At 38.1% G+C, this 22,337-nt stretch overlaps 1 protein-coding gene and 1 long non-coding RNA gene across 2 annotated transcripts in view; one reads left to right on the top strand and one right to left on the bottom strand.

The window, feature by feature from the left end:
- Positions 1-22,337, top strand: part of LOC141351464 (uncharacterized) — a 461,703-nt gene that overhangs the window by 281,394 nt on the left and 157,972 nt on the right. The window lies entirely within an intron of this gene.
- LOC141365523 (scavenger receptor cysteine-rich domain-containing group B protein-like) lies at positions 7,361-8,505 on the bottom strand. The gene is made up of 3 exons (XM_073870052.1): positions 8,472-8,505; positions 7,871-8,266; positions 7,361-7,827 (listed from the first exon to the last, which is right to left on the bottom strand). The coding sequence occupies exons 1-3, from the start codon at positions 8,503-8,505 to the stop codon at positions 7,472-7,474; spliced, it is 786 nt and encodes a 261-aa protein (XP_073726153.1). The 3' UTR covers positions 7,361-7,471.

The raw sequence follows: 22,337 nt of genomic DNA, 5'->3' as shown, positions 1-22,337 counted from the left end.
TTTTGTCTTGTCTCTGTCAAATAGGCACAAAATTCTACATTTATGTTACATTTTGACTACAAATATGACTCACTTTCCATAAAGATTAATGTTCCTATCGGTGAAATGGCCCTTTAACCTGCTGGGGTCCGACCATTTTGGGACACTCTCAGAGGTTGTCACATGCTCTTACATTTGGTCTTTTTTCAGTTGCTTTAAAACATAATAAAGGCAAGTGTCTCAAACCACTGCGTTCAGCACAAACTGGGCTACAATATTTTATGAGCTACATGTATGTACATGTTTGTATTTTTGAGAGAATCATGTTTATGCATGTTTATTTTGAAAAGCAACATTTTTAAGTAACTGATATAAGTCCACAAAACCCATACTAATCATGTTTTAACAAGACTTTTCTAAACAGAATCTAGTAGTCTAGAGTTTTTTTCTCTAAAATCAAGTGAAAATCATTCTGCTTACTCATTCACATAAAAATATATTGATTTAGAAATTGTTAGACAGTTTTGGTTTAGAGGGGCCGTATGCGAGAAGGATTCATTGACAGCTGAGAAACAAAAGACTCGCATAATGAGCTGCATCCTTTAGGCAGGAATCTGAGAGTGAACTGTAAAGAATGTGAGGACAAATGTATACATGTTTGTTTAAGGTTTATTAAGAAGTTAACAATATAATCAAAATAGAAATTAAGGTCAGTAGGACATTTTCAGTTTATTTGGAAACAAACCCTATTCAAAAACTTGTATAAACTAAGAAACTGATACACAACAGAGCTGCTCTTGTGGCTCATGTTACCATATAACTTTATGTCCAAAAAGTGTGAATATGTTTTTCCACTTCATAGTTTTGTACTGATGAGAGGGATGCAGACCTGTAAGAGAGTTATAAACAGCTGTTAGCATAAATTGTCCACAGAAATACCCTTACACATAACTGATGGGTAAATTTCACTGATAGCACTACATTCCGATAAATGATCGTGTACATTTGGACTAAATTCAGAACATCTCAGATAAACATCTGCAGTGATTAGTTTTATAAAAAACTGTTTTCAGATGACTGTTTTTTAAGATGCCCATTCGATCGCCTAGCTTCTGTTCATAACGCGTTTCTGGAAGCGCGTATGAACTTTAAAAACACATCGCATATGGCGTCCATGTGCGCGAGCTCGCGTCTCCGCCTAAACAACGCAGCGCTCATAACAACGGTGTCGCATGTAAAGCGCAATGGATGGAATTGTAAACAATGTATGGAATCATATTACAGCACACACTAAAAAATCTTGCAGTGCAGTCTTACTCAAAGTTGCCATGAAGAAAACGAAAGTGAATAACTGTGTCTAACATAGCATGTAGATCCGCTATTACGTGACAATCACGCGTCCTCGTTTGTAAACAATGCAAAAGTTTTTCAATAACAAGCGTGCAGTCTGCTGAGGTCGCTTGTGTAGCTGTGTAACTGCACAAGCCATAATAGCAAATATAAATGAAGATAAATGACTTACAGTTTCTTCAGCAATATATCCTCATCCATCGCATCTTCCATTGTTCTTCTTCTTAGGTAACGTTAAAGATAAACGCTTCTCTTCCTCAATGTCCAGACATAAATGAAGATATTCCTCACGTGTGTTTAAAGTTTATCATCCAAACATGCGGTGAAAAGTCTTTAAATCTGATAAAACTTTACGCTTTGCTTGTTATGGTTTGAACTGCTCGTGTCTTCATTACCATGTCAACAGCGTGTACCACCTGTGGGTGTGATCGCATTAAAGATAATGAAGTCAGTCAGGAAAAACAGCACTCTCTTTACTTCAATGCAGATTATATAAACAGGCAATATTTGTTTTCGATTATAATAAGCTTGTTTAAAAGTAGACATTTCAGGCTTTCTTTGGATATGTGTATCATGTTTGTGTGACGAGTATTCGCAGAGTTTCAACTGATTTTTGTAACACGTTTTAAGAGACAGCTGGCAGAGACAGAAATTTCTGGATGCACACCCTGTTTATTTTCTTAAAAGACAAAGATCTGTTGTTACTGTGAATGTTCACAAATTAAAGAGGACCCTTCACAGTTTCATATGATGTCAAACACGTAAGTGTATGATTATTAATGATGGAGTATTTTAAGTTGATTCTCCTATGATAAGGAGAAAACACGTCAAAACGCGGCGCTGCGTTTTTGGACCCCTGGGGGTTAATAAATTACAGTTACTGTACTATTATTACTGCTAAAAGGTTTTGAAATATGAAAACTACATTCTGAGCAGCTGAGCAGTTTCAGATCTTTGCCTTTAAACGATTCCTAATTAAGGTCATAGACATATAAAAGAGTGCCTGGCAATGTTTAAGCCCAATTTTGAGCAGCAAGAATGGCTTATATTTCCAAAAACCTGTAGTAATCAGACAAGCAAAAGTGTGTACATCTGCTCAGACCCTGACGTGGCGCTAAGAACTTTTCAATGTCAAAGACAGGTTTTATAAATATGGACTTTGCCGTGGATTTTTGCGTACGCACACTTTACTATTAAATCTGTGCGTATACACGCTTTATAAATGAGGCCCCAGATGTCTATTAACAAAAGCAAAAGTTGTTATGTATGGTTATGTGTCTGATTGATTTAACACTCAACCATTCAGCTAAGTAGGTTTTGTTCATGCAAATAATAAATACAGTGAGGAAAATAAGTATTTGAACACCCTGCTATTTTGCAAGTTCTCCCACTTAGAAATCATGGAGGGGTCTGAAATTGTCATCAAAGGTGCATGTCCACTGTGAGAGACAAAATCTAAAAAAATAGATTTGAACACCTGAGAAAGTCAATGATAATATTTGGTACAGTAGCCTTTGCAATTACAGAGGTCAAACATTTCCTGTAGTTTTTCACCAGGTTTGCAAACACTGCAGGAGGGATTTTGGCCCACTCCTCCAGACAGATCTTCTCTAGGTCAATCAGGTTTCTGGTCTGTCGCTGAGAAACACAGAGTTTGAGCTCCCTCCAAAGATTCTCTATTGTGTTGAGGTCTGGAGACTGGCTAGGCCCCACCAAAACCTTGATATGCTTCTTACAAAGCCACTCCTCGGTTATCCTGGCTGTGTGCTTTGGGTCATTGTCATGTTGGAAGACCCAGCCTCGACCCATCTTCAATGCTCTAACTGTTCCCCAAAATCTTGCAATACATGGCCCTGGTCATCCTCTCCTTAACACAGTGCAGTCGCCTTGTCCCACGTGCAAAAAAAACCCCAAAGCCTGATGCTACCACCCCCATCGTGTTCTTGGGATGGTACTCATCAATCTTCTTCCTCCAAACACGTTTAGTGGAATTATGACAAAAAATTATATTTTGGTCTCATCTGACCAATGGTGGTCCCAGCTCTTTTCAGGTCATTGACCAGCTCCTCCTGTGTAGTTCTGGGCTGATATTCTAGCTGATAGACAAGTGTTCAAATACTAATTTGCAGCTGTATCATACAAATAAATAGTTAAAAAATTATATATTCTGATTTGTGGATTTTTCTTTTAGATTATGTCTCTCACAGTGGATATGCTTTCTAATCGCTCTCACGGTACTTTTATGTTTATCTGCGTAGCGTCATTAAACACACATTTGATCATCTGCAGTCAGGTTGGGTGCCGGGATCGCGTACAAACCAATAGGTTGTCGGAATGGTGTATGTTTATACTTCTCATCCAACCACAATCAGATTCATCCGGATGGCGCAATTTCTCTGGATAGGTTCAAGCCGGAATTAAATCAAGCCGAAATGAAATAGGAGTAACGAGGCTATTTTTTAAATGTAGAAAGTACAGATAATTGCATGAAAATGTAAGGAATAGAAGTAAAAAGGCGGCTGAAAAATAATTACTCCAGTAAAGTATAGATACCCCAAATTTCTATTTAAGTAAGGTAACAGTATTTGTACTTCCTTACTTGACACCTCTGTAAAACACATAGACTTTAAAAATACACAGCAGTTTAAACATTTTAGATGCTGATTGCAGTAGACTATGGGAAGATTTTTCATGATGAATAACCCAAAAATAGGTCATTAAGCAGTGTAACTGGAAATTTGTAAAATGAAGATTCTTCTAATTGTTTCATTTTGTGTTAGAATAAAAGTTTGAGCAAATAAACAATCACAAAGTGTTGATTTTGGGTGAACTACAGGCAATATATTTCTCAAAGGATTTTAGACTCACGATTACAGATGACTCCAGCATCTTGTCCATGACTGCAAGTACTTGTTCCTAATGGCTTTGATGAACAATTTTTCACTGTTGGCTCATTCCCAGAACAACTCACACCATCAAGCCACACAGGTCCTGAACCCTGCCCAAAGAAAGCTCCGGTCTTTGCTGCTACAGGAGTTCCACAGCCCATGCTACTACACACCACTGCAGCATCTGTTAAATCCCATCCAGCATCACAGATGGTTCCCCATTGATAGTTATATAACACCTCTACTCTCCCAGAACACTGATTAGATCCATTTACCAGTCTGAAACCTTAAGGGGAGTGAATGAAAACCATAATTATATATTTAAAAGGAGGAATCTCTGCTACCAAAATTTTTTTCCATCAAAACACATGTAGCAGCACGTAAGCGGCGCATGATTTTTCAGCGCCTATGTTAACAAGTTGGAGCATGCACACCGAACGCATGAGCAGTGATGTGATAATTTTGGCATTGGTTCTATTTTTGCTCACGCTTAATTAACTCTTTCGCCGCCATTGACGAGATATCTCGTCAATTAAGAGAAAACGCTTCCCCGCCAATGACGAGATTTTCCGTCTTTCCGCAATACCGCTATTATCCACCAGGTGGCGCACTTCCGCAACTTATTCAACCCGGAAGTAGCGCCTCACGTGAAAGAGAAAGAACTCCGTGAATCTTTTAAAGATCGCTCTGCATCTAATCTCTATCAAAAGTCCTTCGCAAAAATTGAATTATCTCAGCTTTTTGCTCAAAATTGGGTGTTTTTGAAGAAACCTACCCATGTTTGAGAGGTGATTACAAGAGAACTAATGAAGGTAGGATGAAACATTTTTTTTGTTTGAAAGCAGAGGGTCTGTATCTGATATATTGTTTGTTTATATATTTAAAGAAGAACATATTCTGGAAGGCATTAAACTTTTGTTAAAATCATGAAAAATGCTGGCCCTGGCAACTTTTCTTAAAAATGCTGGCGGGGAAAGAGTTACAGTGACAGTGCATTGTTTATGGGTTAAATTCTTGTGGTCACAAAAAAGTATTAATCATGTTGTATTTAGTAAATCAGTCCAGTCTTTAATGTATGCATTAATTCAGCAACCTGAACTTGACTTAATTTTAAGAGTCATCTAACTTACAATATAAGCCAAGCATGAACCTTTGGCAAATACATACTAAATGTGCATTACTGAAAATAGACAATGAATAGATAATAAATAGGCAAATGCATTCTGAAGCAAACATCAGCATGTCTGAGGATAAGATATAAGATAAGTTATAGTTTTAAAGCTTTAAAAAGCAAGATACTTCAATTATAATACTCATTCATAATACATATTATGTGTTAGAAAGATTGAAAATGATCTTACTTTTGCAAACAACTCCTGCGTAAAGTCCATCCCCACAACTGCTGACACCCCATCCCGTAAATGGACAGCTCTGCACTGTGGACTCATTTCCGGTACACCTAAGATTATCCAGCCATTTTGGCCCAACAAATGGGCCCACATATGAGGTTGGCTCTACAACATCACCACAACCCAGCTGTCTACACAGAACTGTAGCTTCTTCCAGACCCCAGCCAGTGTGACACACTGCACCAAAGATTTCATTGTAAAAAACCTCAACTCTGCCATCACATGAACTTGTACCATCTACCAGCTTTATATCTGCAAGGAAATATTGAGATTCACATACAATATAAGCTAATTATATAATAATATGCAGTTTATTATAATGAGATCTTCAGTCATAAAATAGAATTTCAACCTACATCGACAGAAGACTCCAGCATCTTGTCCATGGCTACAGGTGCTTGTTCCAATTTCCTTTGATTGACATTTTGTCACTGTTGACTCATTCCCAGAGCATCGCAAATCATCCAGCCACACGGGTCCTGAACCCTGCCCATAGAAATCCTCCTCCTTTGGAACCCCACAACCCATGCTTGCACACACCACTGCAGCATCTGCTAAATCCCAGCCAGCATCACAGACGGTTCCCCATTGGTTATTATGTAAAACCTCCACTCTACCTACACACCTATTAGATCCATTTGCCAGTCTAACATCTAAAGGAGAGAGGATGAAAACATTACATGTAAGCAGAGGTCAACGTGTCAATCATGCAATTTAGTTTCTGCAAATCTCACCTAGTACTAATACAGACAAGTTACATAGACATATATTGCACAATATTATCATAGAGTTATAATTTCTGCTTTTCTTCTGTACAGTCATCTGTAAGTACAGATGAAATTACTTTTAACAGAAACATTTTCATATTCAAGCCTAAATATTCTAAGCATTTACTTAAAGGAACAGTATGTAAGAAATGTATATCAATTAATCATAAAATGGCCCTCATATGTCACTAGACAATAAGAAATCATTTTAATTTCAAATGCTTATATCACTGACAACAGTGGTCTGGCCAGGATATTGTCATTTAAAATGTGGAGTTGCAGCCCTCAACTGATGTTTATGTTGTCATGTTGTGTGTTGACCACCAGTTGTGTGACTGCAGTACCAGTTTTAGCCACAAGTTTTGTGATTTCAGTACTAGTTTTGGCCACAATCCTACATACTGTTCTTTTAAAGGTTTGAGTGCAGACTGGCAAAGTAACAAAACAAAGTATTCTATCCTACCTCGACAGATGACTCCAGCATCACGTGAATGATCACAGTTGTTTGATCCCCATCCAAGAAATGTGCAGTCTGTTAGTGATAATTCAGTCCCTGTACATTGAACATCATCCATCCATATTGTTCCCACACCAGTTCCAAAATCAGTATATAGTTTTGCTTCTGCACCAGTCGGACATCCGAGCTGTTTACACACCACTGCAGCATCAGTAGAGTCCCAGTAATCTGCACACACTGTTCCCCATACTCCATAATGATAAACCTCCACTCTTCCAGAACATGAGTTAATGCCATTCACCAACCTAACAGGAGCTAATTATGAATAAAGGACGAGATATTAAAATGCTCAAATGTTCCTATAACTTCTGTCATTATTTAGTTACCATTATGTTATTTTTTTCTTCTGAAACACCAAATAGAAAAGTGACAAATCAACATGCAAAAAAAATAATTTCTATGGTGTAATCGAGTGAAAATTTTCCATGAATTATTTACAATTAGGTCATTAGTGACTGTCTTTATTAAAGAGTAACATAAAGATTTTTCAAAATGTCTCCTTTTGTGTTAGTAAAAAGGTTTAGAACGATCAGTTTAAAAGCAAACAAATAATGACAGAGTTTACATATTAAATACAAACAATATGTATACAAAAATTCGTAGCTCACGGTTACAGATGACTCCAGCATCTTTTGAGTGGGTACTGTTCTGTATTCCCCATTTTATTGATGAACAGCTCACCAATGAAGTCTCACTCCCAGTACATTGTGAAGCATTCATCCATATTTGTCCAGAACCTGCTCCAAAATAAGCACCAATCTTTGCTTCTCGGGCATCTGCACAGCCCACCTCTCTACACACCACTGTAGCGTCTAAAAGATCCCAGCCGTTATCACAAACTGTTCCCCATTGACCATTATGAAGAACCTCTACTCGTCCAGAACAAGAGTTACTGCCATTCACCAACCTAACTAAGGCTAATGTCAACAAACATGATCAGGGATTAGAAATGCTTAGAACTTTGCATTTGTCTCTTTGGTTCTGTTAAGTATACAATTGTTTTATTTTGCTTAAATTTACCTTGACAAACGACTCCAGCATCTTCACCATGCCCACAATTGCTTACTCCCCACCCCGCAAATCCACAGTTTTCCAGTGAAGTCTCTGTGCCAACACAACTTAAATCATCCATCCATATTTGTCCTGAACCTTGTCCAAAATATGCAACACTCTTTGCCTTTATAGCATCCCCACATCCCAGATCTCTACACACCACGGCAGCTTCTGATAGATCCCAGCCATCATCGCACACTGTTCCCCATACACCACCATAAAGAACCTCCACTCGTCCAGAACAAGAGTTGAAACCATTCACCAACCTTACATTAGCTTCGACTTGACGTCCATTTTTAAAATCTGTTTGTATTCACAGGACATAATGTCAAACACAGCCATACAGACACATTACACATTTTTAACAAACCAATTGTTATTGTGATAGATTACAGTTTTCTACAGAAACACTGAGCAAGGGCTCAACAACATTTAATATCATAAGGTTATGACAAGACTATTGAAACACATTTAAAGTGGTGCATATCCGAGCATGTATGCTTCTTACCCTGCAAGAGAACCAGACACAAGAAAAATAACATGATGCCTGCAAAGAAATAAAAGATTTGGTCTGATAAATCAGTAGAAAAAGCAGAGCTCAGAATTGTCCTTTGTGTTTGTTATATTTTCAGCAAAACAAATCTTTGTGGGTAAACAACAACCCTTCATTCTGTGATTTTAACCCAATGGTTTGTTCTGTCCAATATTTGCACTTTCATAGGTCAAAAACAACCCAGCTTTTCAAATACATGTATGGTATTTCTTACAAGGTGGAAAAAGACACTGTAAAATAATGTAGCATTTTGTTAAGTCAACATAATTTGTAATGTAACATAAACATTTAATTAAAAGTTATGTTGTTTTTATAAATTATGTCAACTAATCACAGGTTTAAGCTTAAAATGGTGTGTTGAATCTACTTGCAAAACAAAGTTGTTTTAACTTGCTGCAATTTTTTTAATTTTAAAAGCATTTAAGGCAAACAGAAGACCTACATCAGGATTAATTACATATGTTGTCAGTATATAATAAAACTGGTAGCACTTTACAGTAAGGTATTAGTAAACATTTGTGACTTACATGAACAATGAGCAAAATAGTTTTTCAACATGTATTAATTCTTGTTAATGTTAGTTAATGTCAATACAGTAATTCATGTTAGTTCATGGTGCATTAATTCATGTTAACAGTTAAAAAATATTTTTTAAATGCACTAGTAAATGCCGAAATTAACAAGAACAAAGATTAAAAATGCTGTAGAAGTATTGTTCATTGTTAGTTGATGTTAGCTAATGCATTAATTTATCATCAACAAAAATAGTTAAAAACATGTTACCAAAAATTCAGTAAAATAAAGCCATTTACTGATTATTAAATTTTCTTAACCTCATAAACTGTCACTCCAGTTCTGTAGCTTCTTTGCCTTCAGAATGAAATAAAGTCAAGAAGATGTTCAGAAGTTTTGATTTGGACTTGAAATCACATGCTCTCTCTGCTCCTCCTCTCAAATGACTCGGCAGATGTCTTTAAATTTATATTATGTGTTTAGCAGATATTATTATACAAAAGGATTTATATTCCTTTCAAACTATACATTTTCAGCAAAAACTAATGATTAAAAAACTAGAACAAAAAATGTATCTAAATGAAATGCTAAAGATTAAATTACTATGAGACGTGAAAGCGAACAAATGCTAAAATCCTGATACAGTGTTTATATATAAACTACAATATTCAAAATATGTAAATTTAATCATATGCAAGACATTGCATACATATTTCCTGTTGGATACTTCAGTGAAGGATGTCAACATATAGTTATTTCATAGATTATTCCTTTACAGATTTGTGCTTACTAAAAATAGGATTACCATGCATAAAGTTCTCAAAAACTATAATATCAAAAAATAAATATGATGGGATTCTATTGACCGTGGGAAGAGCAGGAAACTTGACTATTTTATCTTATCATAATCATAAATCTATGGGCATAATCTGTCTGTGTTTATTTGTCAAGACTCAAGGGGAAAAGTTTGGTAAGAAGATTTGCAATTCAAAGCCCATGAAAAAAAATTCTAATTTTAAGAATGCTTGACTTAAAAATTTGTTTACATTTGCATGAACATCCTAAAGAAACTCATGGCAGCTGTGCTTACATGCATAAGTGCTGTAAATCTACCTTGACAGACACAAACATTTCACAATAACCCCTCAAACTGCAGCTAAAATAAAAACTATAGCCTGAACAAAAAACTTTCTTCAAGCAAGTCTTTCTTCATAGCTAAGCTCTAAGAAGCCTGACAATCATTGGAAAGATCTGAAACAAGAGATCTGTGCTTTTTTAAACTGTGTCAAACCCAAACACCTCCTCTACTAAGAGTCTACAAAATTACTCACGTTTCAAAACATTGAAGCTAGTTGTTGACACCTTACCGAGCTCTCATGTCCATGTCTAGACTACATCAACATTCTTTACACTATTATTTAAATATCTGCAAATGTTGTTAACATGTCTGTGCAGTTCAGTCTTAAAGCCATTTAAGTTTCCATATTCTTTCTTTTGTTAAAACTTAAAAAAAATAATAAGTGTAACTTTTCATTATTAGTTGTGGAAGCCGTAGAGAAGGGGTACCCAAAGTCAATCCTGAAGGGGTGATTCCCTGCAGAGTTTAGCTCCAGCATGACAGCACATCTGCATGAAAATTTCTAGAATGCTTACTAAGACCTCAGTTAGCTGCTTTTGGTGTGTTTGTTTAGAGTTGGAAGTAAACTCTGCAGGGCACCCACCGTACAGGACCGACTTTGGGTTCCCCTGTAACTGCTTTTCTCCTGTTTTTTTTTTCATCTTTTTTACAAGGAATAAAATTACCCATTATACTTAGTGGGTCCGTGTAAGACGTAAGGATGTTTATACTTGTAGATCGGTTCTTTTGGCAAATGTGCTGCAAACGTGCAACTCACATATGCGTTGTAAAATCCATCAGCTAAATGTTAGGAACTGCTGAATACATCATCTATGTACATATTTATCTATGGTCCAAGCTGATTGAGTGAAGGCCGGGAATAATTCGCATATTCATATCTGTGATCCAAGCTGGTGGTTTTTTGGAAGTAAAAGTGTAGTAACCTTCATTTTTAGTGTATTAATAACTATTAGTAAAACTATGGTTCTTTTACAGTGTGTTTTTTTACTGGCCATTTAAAAGGCCATTTAAACCTTTGAAGGTACAACCCTGTTATTTTACACCAGTGTCGTAACTTTGTTTAGAAAATCAGGCAGACTTAGTGCCATTCAACCCTACCCATAAGTAGAAAAACACAGACACATTTGCAATACCTACAAAGGAGGCACGTACAGGGGTGGTGAAGGTTGTCCAAGCACCTGCCACTTTACCCCTGGATGACCAAAGTGCCCTTTCTTTCAAGGCTTTTTTGTAATTAAATGGCCTTTTGTTAAGGCCTGCCCAATCTAACTATTATAAAGAAAAATAAATTAATGAAAAATAATTTAATCGTAAATGAGTCACATGATGACCTATCACCGGACAATCTTCCAGGTCGATCCCTCGCGAGCTCTCTCACATGCTCTTATTACAAGTACAGTGAGGATCCCCTCGAGTCGTCATTAATCGAAACAGTCTGCTTTTTAACGTTATTTAACATTATTATTTTACAAGAACAATGCACAGCATACAAATATAAACAATGATGCATACATGTTCACTCACTTCGTTTCTTCGTTTTTTTTGTTTGTTTTGTTTTGTTTGGGGGTGAAAAGATTTATGGGCTTTGAGCAAATCTAGAGGGGAACAGGTGGCATGAATCAAACAATAATAGGATAATTAACAAGGAGACAAGGGGGCGGGGTCAGTAGACGAGACAGAAAGCACATGGCCTAAAAAAAACAAAGCCAGTGCTTTCACACAAAACATGGGCCTGTCATGATCCTGCCTCAAGACTAATAAAACAAGGACAAGGGGGCAGAATCATGACATTAATATGTTATAATAATGTCTGTAATTACAATATAAGTTTATATGTTTTTTAGTAAGGCATGTTTGTTAAAACTAGTTATATTTCCTAATTAAACTAAGACCTAGTCCTGGCTTAAGCTAATCCCTGTCCGCGAAACCACCCTATACTGTTATAATGTTAACATTAGTACCTAAACTCATTCACTCAATGGTTTCATTATACAGAGCATTATAGCAGTATATGTGGACTATATGCCTCCTATCCTGTTTTAAAAAGCTTAGGTTCTAACTGGCACAAAAGATGTTTGTTTCATATATACATTTAATAATGAGAACACAAGACCAAAAAGGTGGCTAGCCACACATTGAATCCAAATTTGACCAAAAAAGTTTTTTGATTTGCATAGTGCACAGTGCAAAAGTGAAATAAAAATTACTTGTTTATAAGCTACAGATCTTTATTGGCCGGTGAGATTTATGGCTGGTTTTCACACTTCTCCACTTCCTACTTCAAGACAGCTGTCATGACTCCTGGGTGATCGGTTGTGTGTGTGTGTGTGTGTGTGTGTGTGTGTGTGTGTGTGTGTGTGTTTGTTTAATTACCTGTTGGTGACGACTCCTCATGTGTGCACTAGCCCCATCCGCTCGTTTCGGTAAGTGTTCACCGGTGGTGTCTTGTTAGTGTTTTCCTTTAAAAAGCACACCGTCCTGTCTCTCGTCGCGCGCTCATTGTTTCGGTTGGTCACAGTACTGCTGCCTTGCTTTGTCCTGTCGGATGTTCTCTCTCTCTCTCTCTCTCTCTCTCTCTCCTCTGATCTCAGGTTCGGTCCCCGACATCCGGAAGCTTGTCCATGCCCGGAGTTCACACGCCTGTGGATGTACATGAACTAGACCTTGAATGAACTCTGCCTGTTTTCCCGGTACAGCTGGTTCGCTTTGTCTTTAGGCGGTACACCTTCCGGGTTCTAGTGACCAGTGTTGGGAACGTTACTTTAAAAAAGTAATTAGTTATAGTTACTAATTACTTCTCACATATAGTAACGAAGTTAGTAACTGCGTTACATCATTATAAAAGTAACTCATTACCAGGGAAAGTAATTACTGCGTTACTTAAAAAAAATATTATATTTCAAAATACTTGGATGCCCCTTAAAATTAAATATGTTAAATGAATAAAATGGATACTAAAGAGAAACCACTCATTTTGTGGCAGCATGTGACGATGTGAGGTGCTTTTTTAGATCAGAATTACTTGCAACAGACGTGGAGAGACTTTTTCTTCATGGGCATAAGTTGCACATTACACAAACATTCATGCCTTTTTACATCAACAATGGAAAAGTAGTGCTTATTACACTTCGTGTTTGCGACCGCTACCTTGCTTGTATTTGCCATCACCCTGTCACCGGTGTTTTCTGAGTGATTGCTGCGCGATGACCGGGCTGCCTGCCAGTGCTTCGTTTGAGATGGGGTACAGCAGCAGCAGCCGCTACTCGTTGACAAGAGAGAACAACGCGTGTTTTCATGTCAATCTACAAAAGTCTCCAACCATGCCAGAAAAGATCGCTAGATTTGTCCTTGTTGCTTTTTTGAAATAAAGTAGCTAAAGTGATAGAAAGTTGCTAAATCTAGCGACTAAGTGACACAGTTGCTCAGACTTTTTTACACTGCTCGGAGTCGGACTGTCTGTGCTTTTGCGTGAACTCTGCCTCTGGTTGGCTAACGATGGAAGTTAAGCCAATCATCATCAGCTATGTGGTTGTCCCACCCCCTCTAACACACACACACACCAATCATCATCAGTTATGTTTCTCCCAACACACACACACACAAGAGAAAAACAGTGTCTGGCTGAGAGAGCGAGCATACACGGGTGCAAATCACTTCAGTGAGATTAATTTTAGTAACGGGCATCATTTTAATGTAAGTAACGATAACGGCGTTATAACAGGGGAAACAGTACAGTTATTTGATTACTCGTTACTGAAAAAAATAACTACGTTAGTAACGCCGATTACTTATTATGCCGTTATTCCAATCACTGCTAGTCAGACCCGTCGCCAGACCTCAGTCTTAAGGGGGGCATATGAAATGCATGGGAGGGCACACTTATTATTAGCCTACAGTACGTATACTTATAATAATATATACTCTATTCGCGCAGCACGTAATCACCACGTTAAACAACCATCAGCAATATGACCAGATAGCCTATAGCCTACACACCACATACATATAGAAACAATTTTATGAATATCCATAAATCTAAACAACATATTACATGTAACACCAGAGACATCTCTCAAACATTGCATTTTAAAGCAGTCAACAGAGGGATATGCATTGCCATGAGACACGTGCACACACACATTCACACACACACGCACACAGACTTTGAACCTACGGTACTGTGGAGGCAAGCGCTGTCGTCTCTCCCTCCCCTCCTGTCAGTACAGCGGCAGGCGGCGTTTCTCCGAGCAGAAGCTCCTCATTAATAAAGTGTCCACTCGAAATTAAACTTGTGAGTGAGGTCCTTTTCAGAAGCAAGCTGAATCACCGCAGTGATCAAGTCCATATCTTCTGAATGTAGTAGTATGTTAGGCCCGGGGTCGGGCTCCACGGTAGAGTTCTTCACGGGTCCACTTAGATCCGAAAACCCAAGGTCCGACCCGAGACCCGATCGGGTTCGGGTCTAAAAGTTTCACATGTGCCTCGGACACGAGTCGGGTACAACAATAGCGGCATCGGGTCTCGGGAAATTTAAAAATGAATGTGTTTTTTCTGAACGGACCCGAGAAGACCCGAACTCTCTCGCCTGTGTGCGTCAATGTCCTTTTCAAACCTCTCATCTGTTTGCCAAGAGCGCCTGCGACATTGTGTTGTCGGAAGGTTCATTTTCGTTGAGACAAACATGTCAGTCAATTATAAATTTACATTTTAGCGGCTACGTTGGTGTCGTCGTCAGATAACAAAGTAAAACCAATGGAGCAGCTCGCCAAATTGGTTGCAAGGCCACCGGAGTTTCTTTCTGTCTGACTGCTGCGCGTCTTTTGGAGACTGTTGTTGGGCTTTTAACCATTTGTGGATAATATCCATCTTAAAGCAGTATAGCTAAGCGAAAACTCATCCAGTTTTAAAAAAGTGCGGTAACTGTTGAGCGGATACACTGACGTAGGCTACGTCACGTACGTGTCGTACGTAGCCTCGTAATAGGCTGTTGCAGTGTAGCTAGATTCCCATCATCAATCAAACAAAATCACACCATTGTTTTTTTATATTTTTAATGTTTTAATTATAAAGAATACAACATTAATGCAACACAAAATTAGCAACATTAATAATTTAAAATGACAGTATTTTTTTAAATACTGGGGGGGGGCACAAGCGTCCTTGAGGGCGGGCCCGGCCCCCTAAGGCCCGCCCATAGCGACGGGTGTGCTGCTAGTGACATTCTTCAGTTGTGTGTGCATCATACTGTCTGTCATCTACCGTGTGTGGATTTCTCCCCGGTCCATGACCATAGTGGATTACAAGCTCCCAGGTTCGCTTCACCCTCACCTTCAGTTGAGTGTGTTTCATACCCTCTGTTGTGTGAGGTGATCGTTCCGTCTGTCCGTGTGTGGATTTCTCCCCAGTCCAAGACCAGAGTGGATAATCAGTCTCCAGGTTCCGGTTCTCTCTCACCTTCAGTCGCGTGTGTAACATACCCTCTGTCGAGTGAAGTGAACTCCCCGTTCTCCATCCAGAGTGGGTTCAGTGTTTTGAGGGGCATGTGCTGAAACTGAAAAAGGGCACCCCCTCCAAATAAATATCACATAATAATCATCTTAAAAGCTTTATATTTATTCACTATTAATGATTGAAAAAATCTCTATTAATGAATGAAAAATTACATTTCATGATAGCTTGGTATTATACAGTGCAAAGGATATCTGGCCTTGTAAATTGGCTTTAACAATTTACATCCTGGGTGTTTGTCTATATTAGGCCTATTTGTAGTAATATGTTTGTGGAGTGCTCTTGTGTACTCGCTCTCATTTAATTGTAGAATATTTAATTTTTTTCCTCTGCTTACATACATAGTTAAATAAAAATATGTGTGAAGAAAAAAAGATATTCTTTTTTTGTATGTGTTTGAGAAGAGGGGGAAATAGGAGATTAAAGATCAAAATAGGAGATTATACTAGCCATGCCATTAGTATATTTAACATGTATCTGCCTACCTGGCAAAACTGTGCTGAGGACCAGGAACCTTGGTCTTTTGAAGGTGCAAATAACTGCATTACTAAAAAATATACTAAACACTAAATAGACTTAACTCTATGCAGTTGATTTCAGAATAAAAAGTTATGAACCAAATAATCATACAACTCCCTTGACTAATTCAAGGCATAAGATATACAAACATATACAATAAGTTATATCCAGATAGCATACTGTAATGAGTGGCAGGGCAATATACTGAACATACTATCCTTTACACGTTTCTCGTCTTTTATCCAGTTTTCCTTAACTGGGCATCTGATGTCTAAGACCATTCTAATCTGTAATGTTTTTGGTGTTAATGTAGGCTAGACATTTGTCTGACTGAGTGAGATGTGTTGACTTTACCCGGGCTGCGTAGTTAAACGATTGAGACGCGTCATGCAAAAAAACGGTAAAAACCCGACCCTGCATTCCGTATTGTTGTCACGAGTGCCCTTCACATGAGTGAACACTTGTTTAAAAACTGCTCGCGCTTTGTCAAAACAATATTTGTTTGCAGTTTGGAGCCCTTGGTGCCCCCTGATTGCCCACTCGCCCAATCCCATCTATGGATAATTCGGCTTAAAGTTATAAAACATGCGCCGTTATAGACATACTAGTGTTTCTTTCGTAATGAGACAGCATTGTACTCAAAGAACAAGATATTTATTTACCATTGCAAGACGTTGAGCTGCTCTGACTGCTGTGGAACTTCAGCTCGCTGCACTCAGGAGGCGGAGTTAAGAGCTTTGACTGACAGTTTGAACGGATGCAAAAATATTTTTTTTTTAATAATTTTATTTGATAAACATATTTGTAAAATAGACAGACAGACGTAAATGGTTAACAATAGCATTAATTTGTATATTAAAAAATAATAATAAAACACCTCCAAAAAGGGCACTTCGGAGTGTAAGGACAAAAAGGGCATGTGTTCTGCACAGGTTGAGCCCGATCTGTGCACGTGCCTGCTCTTCTCAATAAATTTGTGAACTTGCATTTGACTCCAAGACACTTTGTGTTAACAGCACTATGTCTCTTCAATAACATCCACCACCTCCAGTTCCTGTTTACCAGTAAATGTCTGTGGCCCCTCCACTTTTGTCAGTTTCCCTTTTCTAGCATTACCAAAGCTGGTGAATGATAGTGAGCAGGAGTTCACAGATCTAAAGATATCTTTAGACAATCTTCTCCATCCCCACACCAAACCAACCCAAAGAGGTAACTTTTTTTGCTATGGAGACTGCTCATGCCCAGCAATCAGCCAAGAGATTGAAGCACTATGTTTGTTTTGTGTAAGTCAAGAACACTACTTGTCACAGGGTAGTAAAATTACTAAGCACTCACCTGAGCAGATTCTCAAATGGATAAAAGATGGCAAGAGATGCTGGAAATGCGGATGTACAAGTCGTAGATGTGGGAAATGGGAAATAGACTGCATTTATATAGTGTTTCAAAAGCCATCAAAGCGCTTTATAAGTTGCCTCACATTTACCCAATCACTCACTCAGTCATACACTAACGGCGGTGTCAGCCATGCAAGGCGCCATCCAGCTTGTTGGGAGCAGCTGGGGTTAGATGTCTTCCTCAAGGACACCTCGACACTTGGTCAGATGTAGCCAGGGATTTAACTACCAACCTTCCGGATTGTAGACAAACCTACATGAACCACTGAGCCACTGCTGCTGGAATGTACTCTAAAGAAGCCTTGTGCAGAATGTGGCGATGTTCACCTTGGGATCCTACATTGTATTGCACAGGAGGGTCCCCACATTGTGCTGCTTACGACATCTCACAATTGAGCGTATCTGACTAATCTTAGCTCAACACGACGTGTTTACTCAAAATTGGTTCAACTGTTGTTGTGAAAAGAGGTCCATACCCAACATATGCCATTCTGAATGATGGGGCCCAGAGAAGCATTATCCTTTCGGCAGCAGCAGAGCAGCTTGGTGTTAAAAGGAAAGGAAGAGACTATGACCCAATGTACAATTCGACATGATAGCAAGGATTTGTTGTTTTCAGTCAAGTCCAAAGGAAAAATACAGCTTCAAGGGTGTGTTCAAACCTCCCCTCCTTGCATTATCTAAGCAAACATACCCTACTAGGAGACTGAATAAATACTATTATCTCAGGTAGATACCACTTCCATACTTTGAATAAAAGTTCAGCCTCTTCTTTTAATTGGGTCCGACTACCCTAACTTGATACAGCTAAAGAACCTATCAGACTAGGAAAAGCTGGTGGCATAGCAGCTGTATACACACAGCTCAGTTGGGTTTCCCAGGGAAATGATGGACCAAGATGGCCACTGCAGAGCTCCCTAGACTCTCTAACCTGGCCAAAGATGGTCACTAGATGTGCTCCCTCTGTGCCCAGGTTCTTGTTGCTACCAGCGCCACCCTGGTTTACAGTTCCTCCCTGGTTCCTGTCGTCACTGTCGACATTACACAAGCCTGGCAATCCATCCCTCCCATTTTGCATACACTCCACCACCCACCTGGACTCTTGTGAGGAGTGTCTAGAATCCTCTCCTTAAGAGGAAGTTATGTCACAAGTCCGGTCTATCTTCCCTGTTTTAGTGTGACTTGTTTCTCTTCCTGAAGGAGTTTGCAACAGTTCTAGTCTATCAGTTTTTATATCTCATCTTAAAACGTATTTGTTTAGGCAGGTTATTATATGATTTAATGTTTGTTGTTGTATTGTTTTTATTATAGATGTCTTTCTTATGGATTTTGTAAGGTGTCCTTGAGTTCCATGAAAGGTGCCTTTAAATAAAATGTATTATTTTATTATTACTTGTTCCCTCTTGTTTCTGTGTTGCTTCGCCCCCTTGTTTGTTGCATGGACATTCATTGATTATTCACCCATTGCCTATTTGTTGTCATAACTGTTGATTGTTTTGAAAAGAAGGCAGCTTCCGAGCTTCCATGGCCAGAATCGCCACTCCAGATCTGCCTAAACTTTCTGCCCTGGCCAAGATGCCCACTGCAGAGCTCCCTTGACTCTCTAACCAGGCCAAGGATGGTCACTATATGTGCTCCCTCTGTGCCCAGGTTCTTGTTGCCACCGGCACCAACCTGGTTTATAGTTCATCCCTGGTTCCTGTCATCACTGCCATGAAAAACGCCTTTAACACTCTGGGGTCGACTGTGGCGCTGCAAGCTCTTTATTTTTTATTCACTCCGCAAAGAGACTTGGATAACTCTGCTGATTTTGGACATACAGATATGATTTATACATCATTTAAAACGTTAAAGTGTCTAGTTTTTTTCTGTCCACTCCCAATAAAAACAGAATGCTGTTCTTTTCGCAAAATTAAGAAAATATACATGATGCACATTTTGTTCTCTCTCCCTCAGTGAAGTCCTTTCTCAAACACGTCAGAAAAATAAACTGTAACTTAACGAATACATGTCTTAGAAACAAAAGATAAATGTCTACATAATGCTTGGAATGTCAGGTTTAAATGATGTAAGTGAGATCGAAAACATATATTGTCATTCGGTGTAAACTGTATGAGAAGGAGGGCAAGTACCGTCTTTCTCTTGTTACGTGATTATCTGTAATGAGATGAGATCGCCACACCCCTGCGCCATTGAAGTGACCGAGCAGAAACATCCATATGCATAACTCGTGCCTCATGCAGTCAATGGATACGCAATTCACAATCCAGTCTCTCCATTCCTTGTTGTTTCATCCGAATGCACCAAACACGACATCTAAATCCTTATTTACTTGCGTATGTGTGTCAGTATCTCCAGACACGAGTGTTTTCTTTGTTCTTCCGTCAAACAGCATAAACACATAAACAAACACACGAGTCAGGAAACTCAACGCGGTTTTTGATATTCTTATAAAATACGCGATTGCAAACAATACAATCCTTATTTAGTTGTGTCTAAGCGCATATCTCCGCACAGCAAGTTTATTAAACACAGGATCACTCGTGTGTGCACACATACCGCTTTCATGATCAACACGTGAGGTAATGGTGGCGGCTGTAAACAAACATTGATAAGTGTTTACACGCTTGTCCCATGTGTTTCTACTATAATGATTACAAAAACACAAATAAGAGTCCAGACAACGATAGGCAGTTTTTATTTTGAGCTGTTACTGCACAAAAATAAAACTCTCGCTGACCAACCAAACACCCCTTATGAAAATTAACCATGGTTTTACTACAGTTAAAACCAAAAAAACATGGTTACTGTAGTAAAACCATGGTAACTACAAAATAACCATTTTAAAATGGTTTTAAAAAACTAAAGTTAAACCATGGTTAGTGTAGTAAAAACATGGTTTTGCTTATAGTAATCAATTCACCAAAAAACCATGGTTACTACACTTTTACCACAATAAAACCATGGTTTATTTTCGTAAGGGACTACCCTGTGTTCATTTTTACGATGGCCAAAACAGTACCTTTACTATGATTACTATGGTTTTTTAAAGGTATACTGAAAGTAATAGAAAATATTTCTATATATACACACATATTATTTTTGTTATAAATTCCCAAGTAAACCTTATCATGGTTTTACTACAGAGAAAGTTACATTCCTGTTAAACATCCCCACAAGGCTCATTATGTGGCTCATTATGCAACTCTTTTGTTCCACGCATACAGCCTTTCCCAGGAAAAAGTGTCTTAGAAATTGTAAATCAATATATTGCTTTATGTGAAGGAGTAGGCCGAATGATTTTCACATCATTTTGAAGAAAAAACTCTAGACTACTAGATCCTGTTTTGAAAAGTCTTGGGAAAACATGTTTAGAATGAGTTTTGTGGACTTGTATCAGTGACTTAAAAATGTAGCTTTTTCAAAAACAACGCATAAACATTTTTCTCTCAAAAATACAAACATGTACATACATGTTGATCATATAATATTGTAACCCAGTTTGTGCTGAACACAGTGTTATGAGAATTTTGCCATTTATATGTTTTTAAGCAACTGAAAAAAGCACAAATATCAGTGAATTTCAAAACTCCCACAGGGCCCTAAAAACCCCTTAGACCCCAGAGAGTTAAATAAAATTTATTATTTTATTATTACTGGTTCCCTCTTGTTTCTGTGTTGCTCCGCCCCCTTGTTTGTTGCCATGGACATTCATTATCCACCCACTGCCTGTTTGTTGTCATAGTTGTTGATTGGTTCTGTTCTGTCATTGGTTCCATAACCAAACCAAGACATTTCCTAGGGACTAGGGTTTTTCTTTTTAAATACTATAACACCCAATGGTATTATTTTTTATTATTTTTATTTACCTTTATTTAACCAGGAGGTCCCATTGAGATTCAGAATCTCTTTTACAAGAGAGACCTGGCCAAGGTAGCAGCCAAATCACAACAAATGCATACATAACAAACACCAAATTACATTTTCACACTATAAAAGTACAAAATATTCAAATATATAAATATATAAAACACAATGAGACTATTAAGAGAAACAAGAACATGTCTCCATCACAATACTCTTTATAGTAGTTTTAAATTCATTTATGGACATAAGGGTTTCTAACTTTAGCTCTTTTTGCAGATTATTCCACTCCCAAGGTGCTAGATAAGAAAAAGCAGTTCTTCCCAATTCCGTTGCAACTCGTGGCACATTAAAAAGCAACCACTTTGAAGAGCGTAGCTGGTAGGTACCAGAGCAGACAGAGAGAAGGTTACAAAGGTACAGTGGAAATTTGCCAAGTATAGCTTTATAAATAAAGATATACCAGTGCTGTTGTCTACGAAGTTTAAGTGAAGTCCAACCAACTAAATCATAAAGAATGCAGTGATGGGTAAGAGACTTTGTATTTGTTATGAATCGTAGAGATGCATGGTAAGCTGAATCAACATGACGCAAGATGGACAATGCAGCATGCATATACAATATATCTCCATAATCAATAACTGGCAGAAAAGTAGCTTCCACAAGTTTCTTCTTAGCACTAAAAGTAAAGCAAGATTTGTTTCTGTAATAGAAGCCGAGCTTGACTTTAAGTTTCTTAACTAAAGCAGTAATGCATTTACATTGCTGTGCTTTAAATATTCACCTTGTACAAATGATGTGCGTGTTTATTGTGTTGTAACAGGCGAGTTATGTACCATGGTTTAAATGCGTATGCTTACCTGTGGCCAGTTTCGTCCCACAATA

Source organism: Misgurnus anguillicaudatus, chromosome 1, assembly GCF_027580225.2.
Source record: "Misgurnus anguillicaudatus chromosome 1, ASM2758022v2, whole genome shotgun sequence".
Taxonomy (NCBI): domain Eukaryota; kingdom Metazoa; phylum Chordata; class Actinopteri; order Cypriniformes; family Cobitidae; genus Misgurnus; species Misgurnus anguillicaudatus.
The sequence above is the reverse complement of the archived record's forward strand: the minus strand, read 5'-3'. Positions and strand labels throughout refer to the sequence as shown.

Coding starts and splice junctions, on each gene's coding strand:
- LOC141365523 (XM_073870052.1), bottom strand. CDS start 8,505: ATGTTATTTTTCTTGTGTCTGGTTCTCTTGCAGG. Junction 8,267..8,471: donor GTGTCTGGTTCTCTTGCAGG/GTAAGAAGCATA, acceptor GAATACAAACAG/ATTTTAAAAATGGACGTCAA. Junction 7,828..7,870: donor ACCAAAGAGACAAATGCAAA/GTTCTAAGCATT, acceptor TGTTGACATTAG/CCTTAGTTAGGTTGGTGAAT.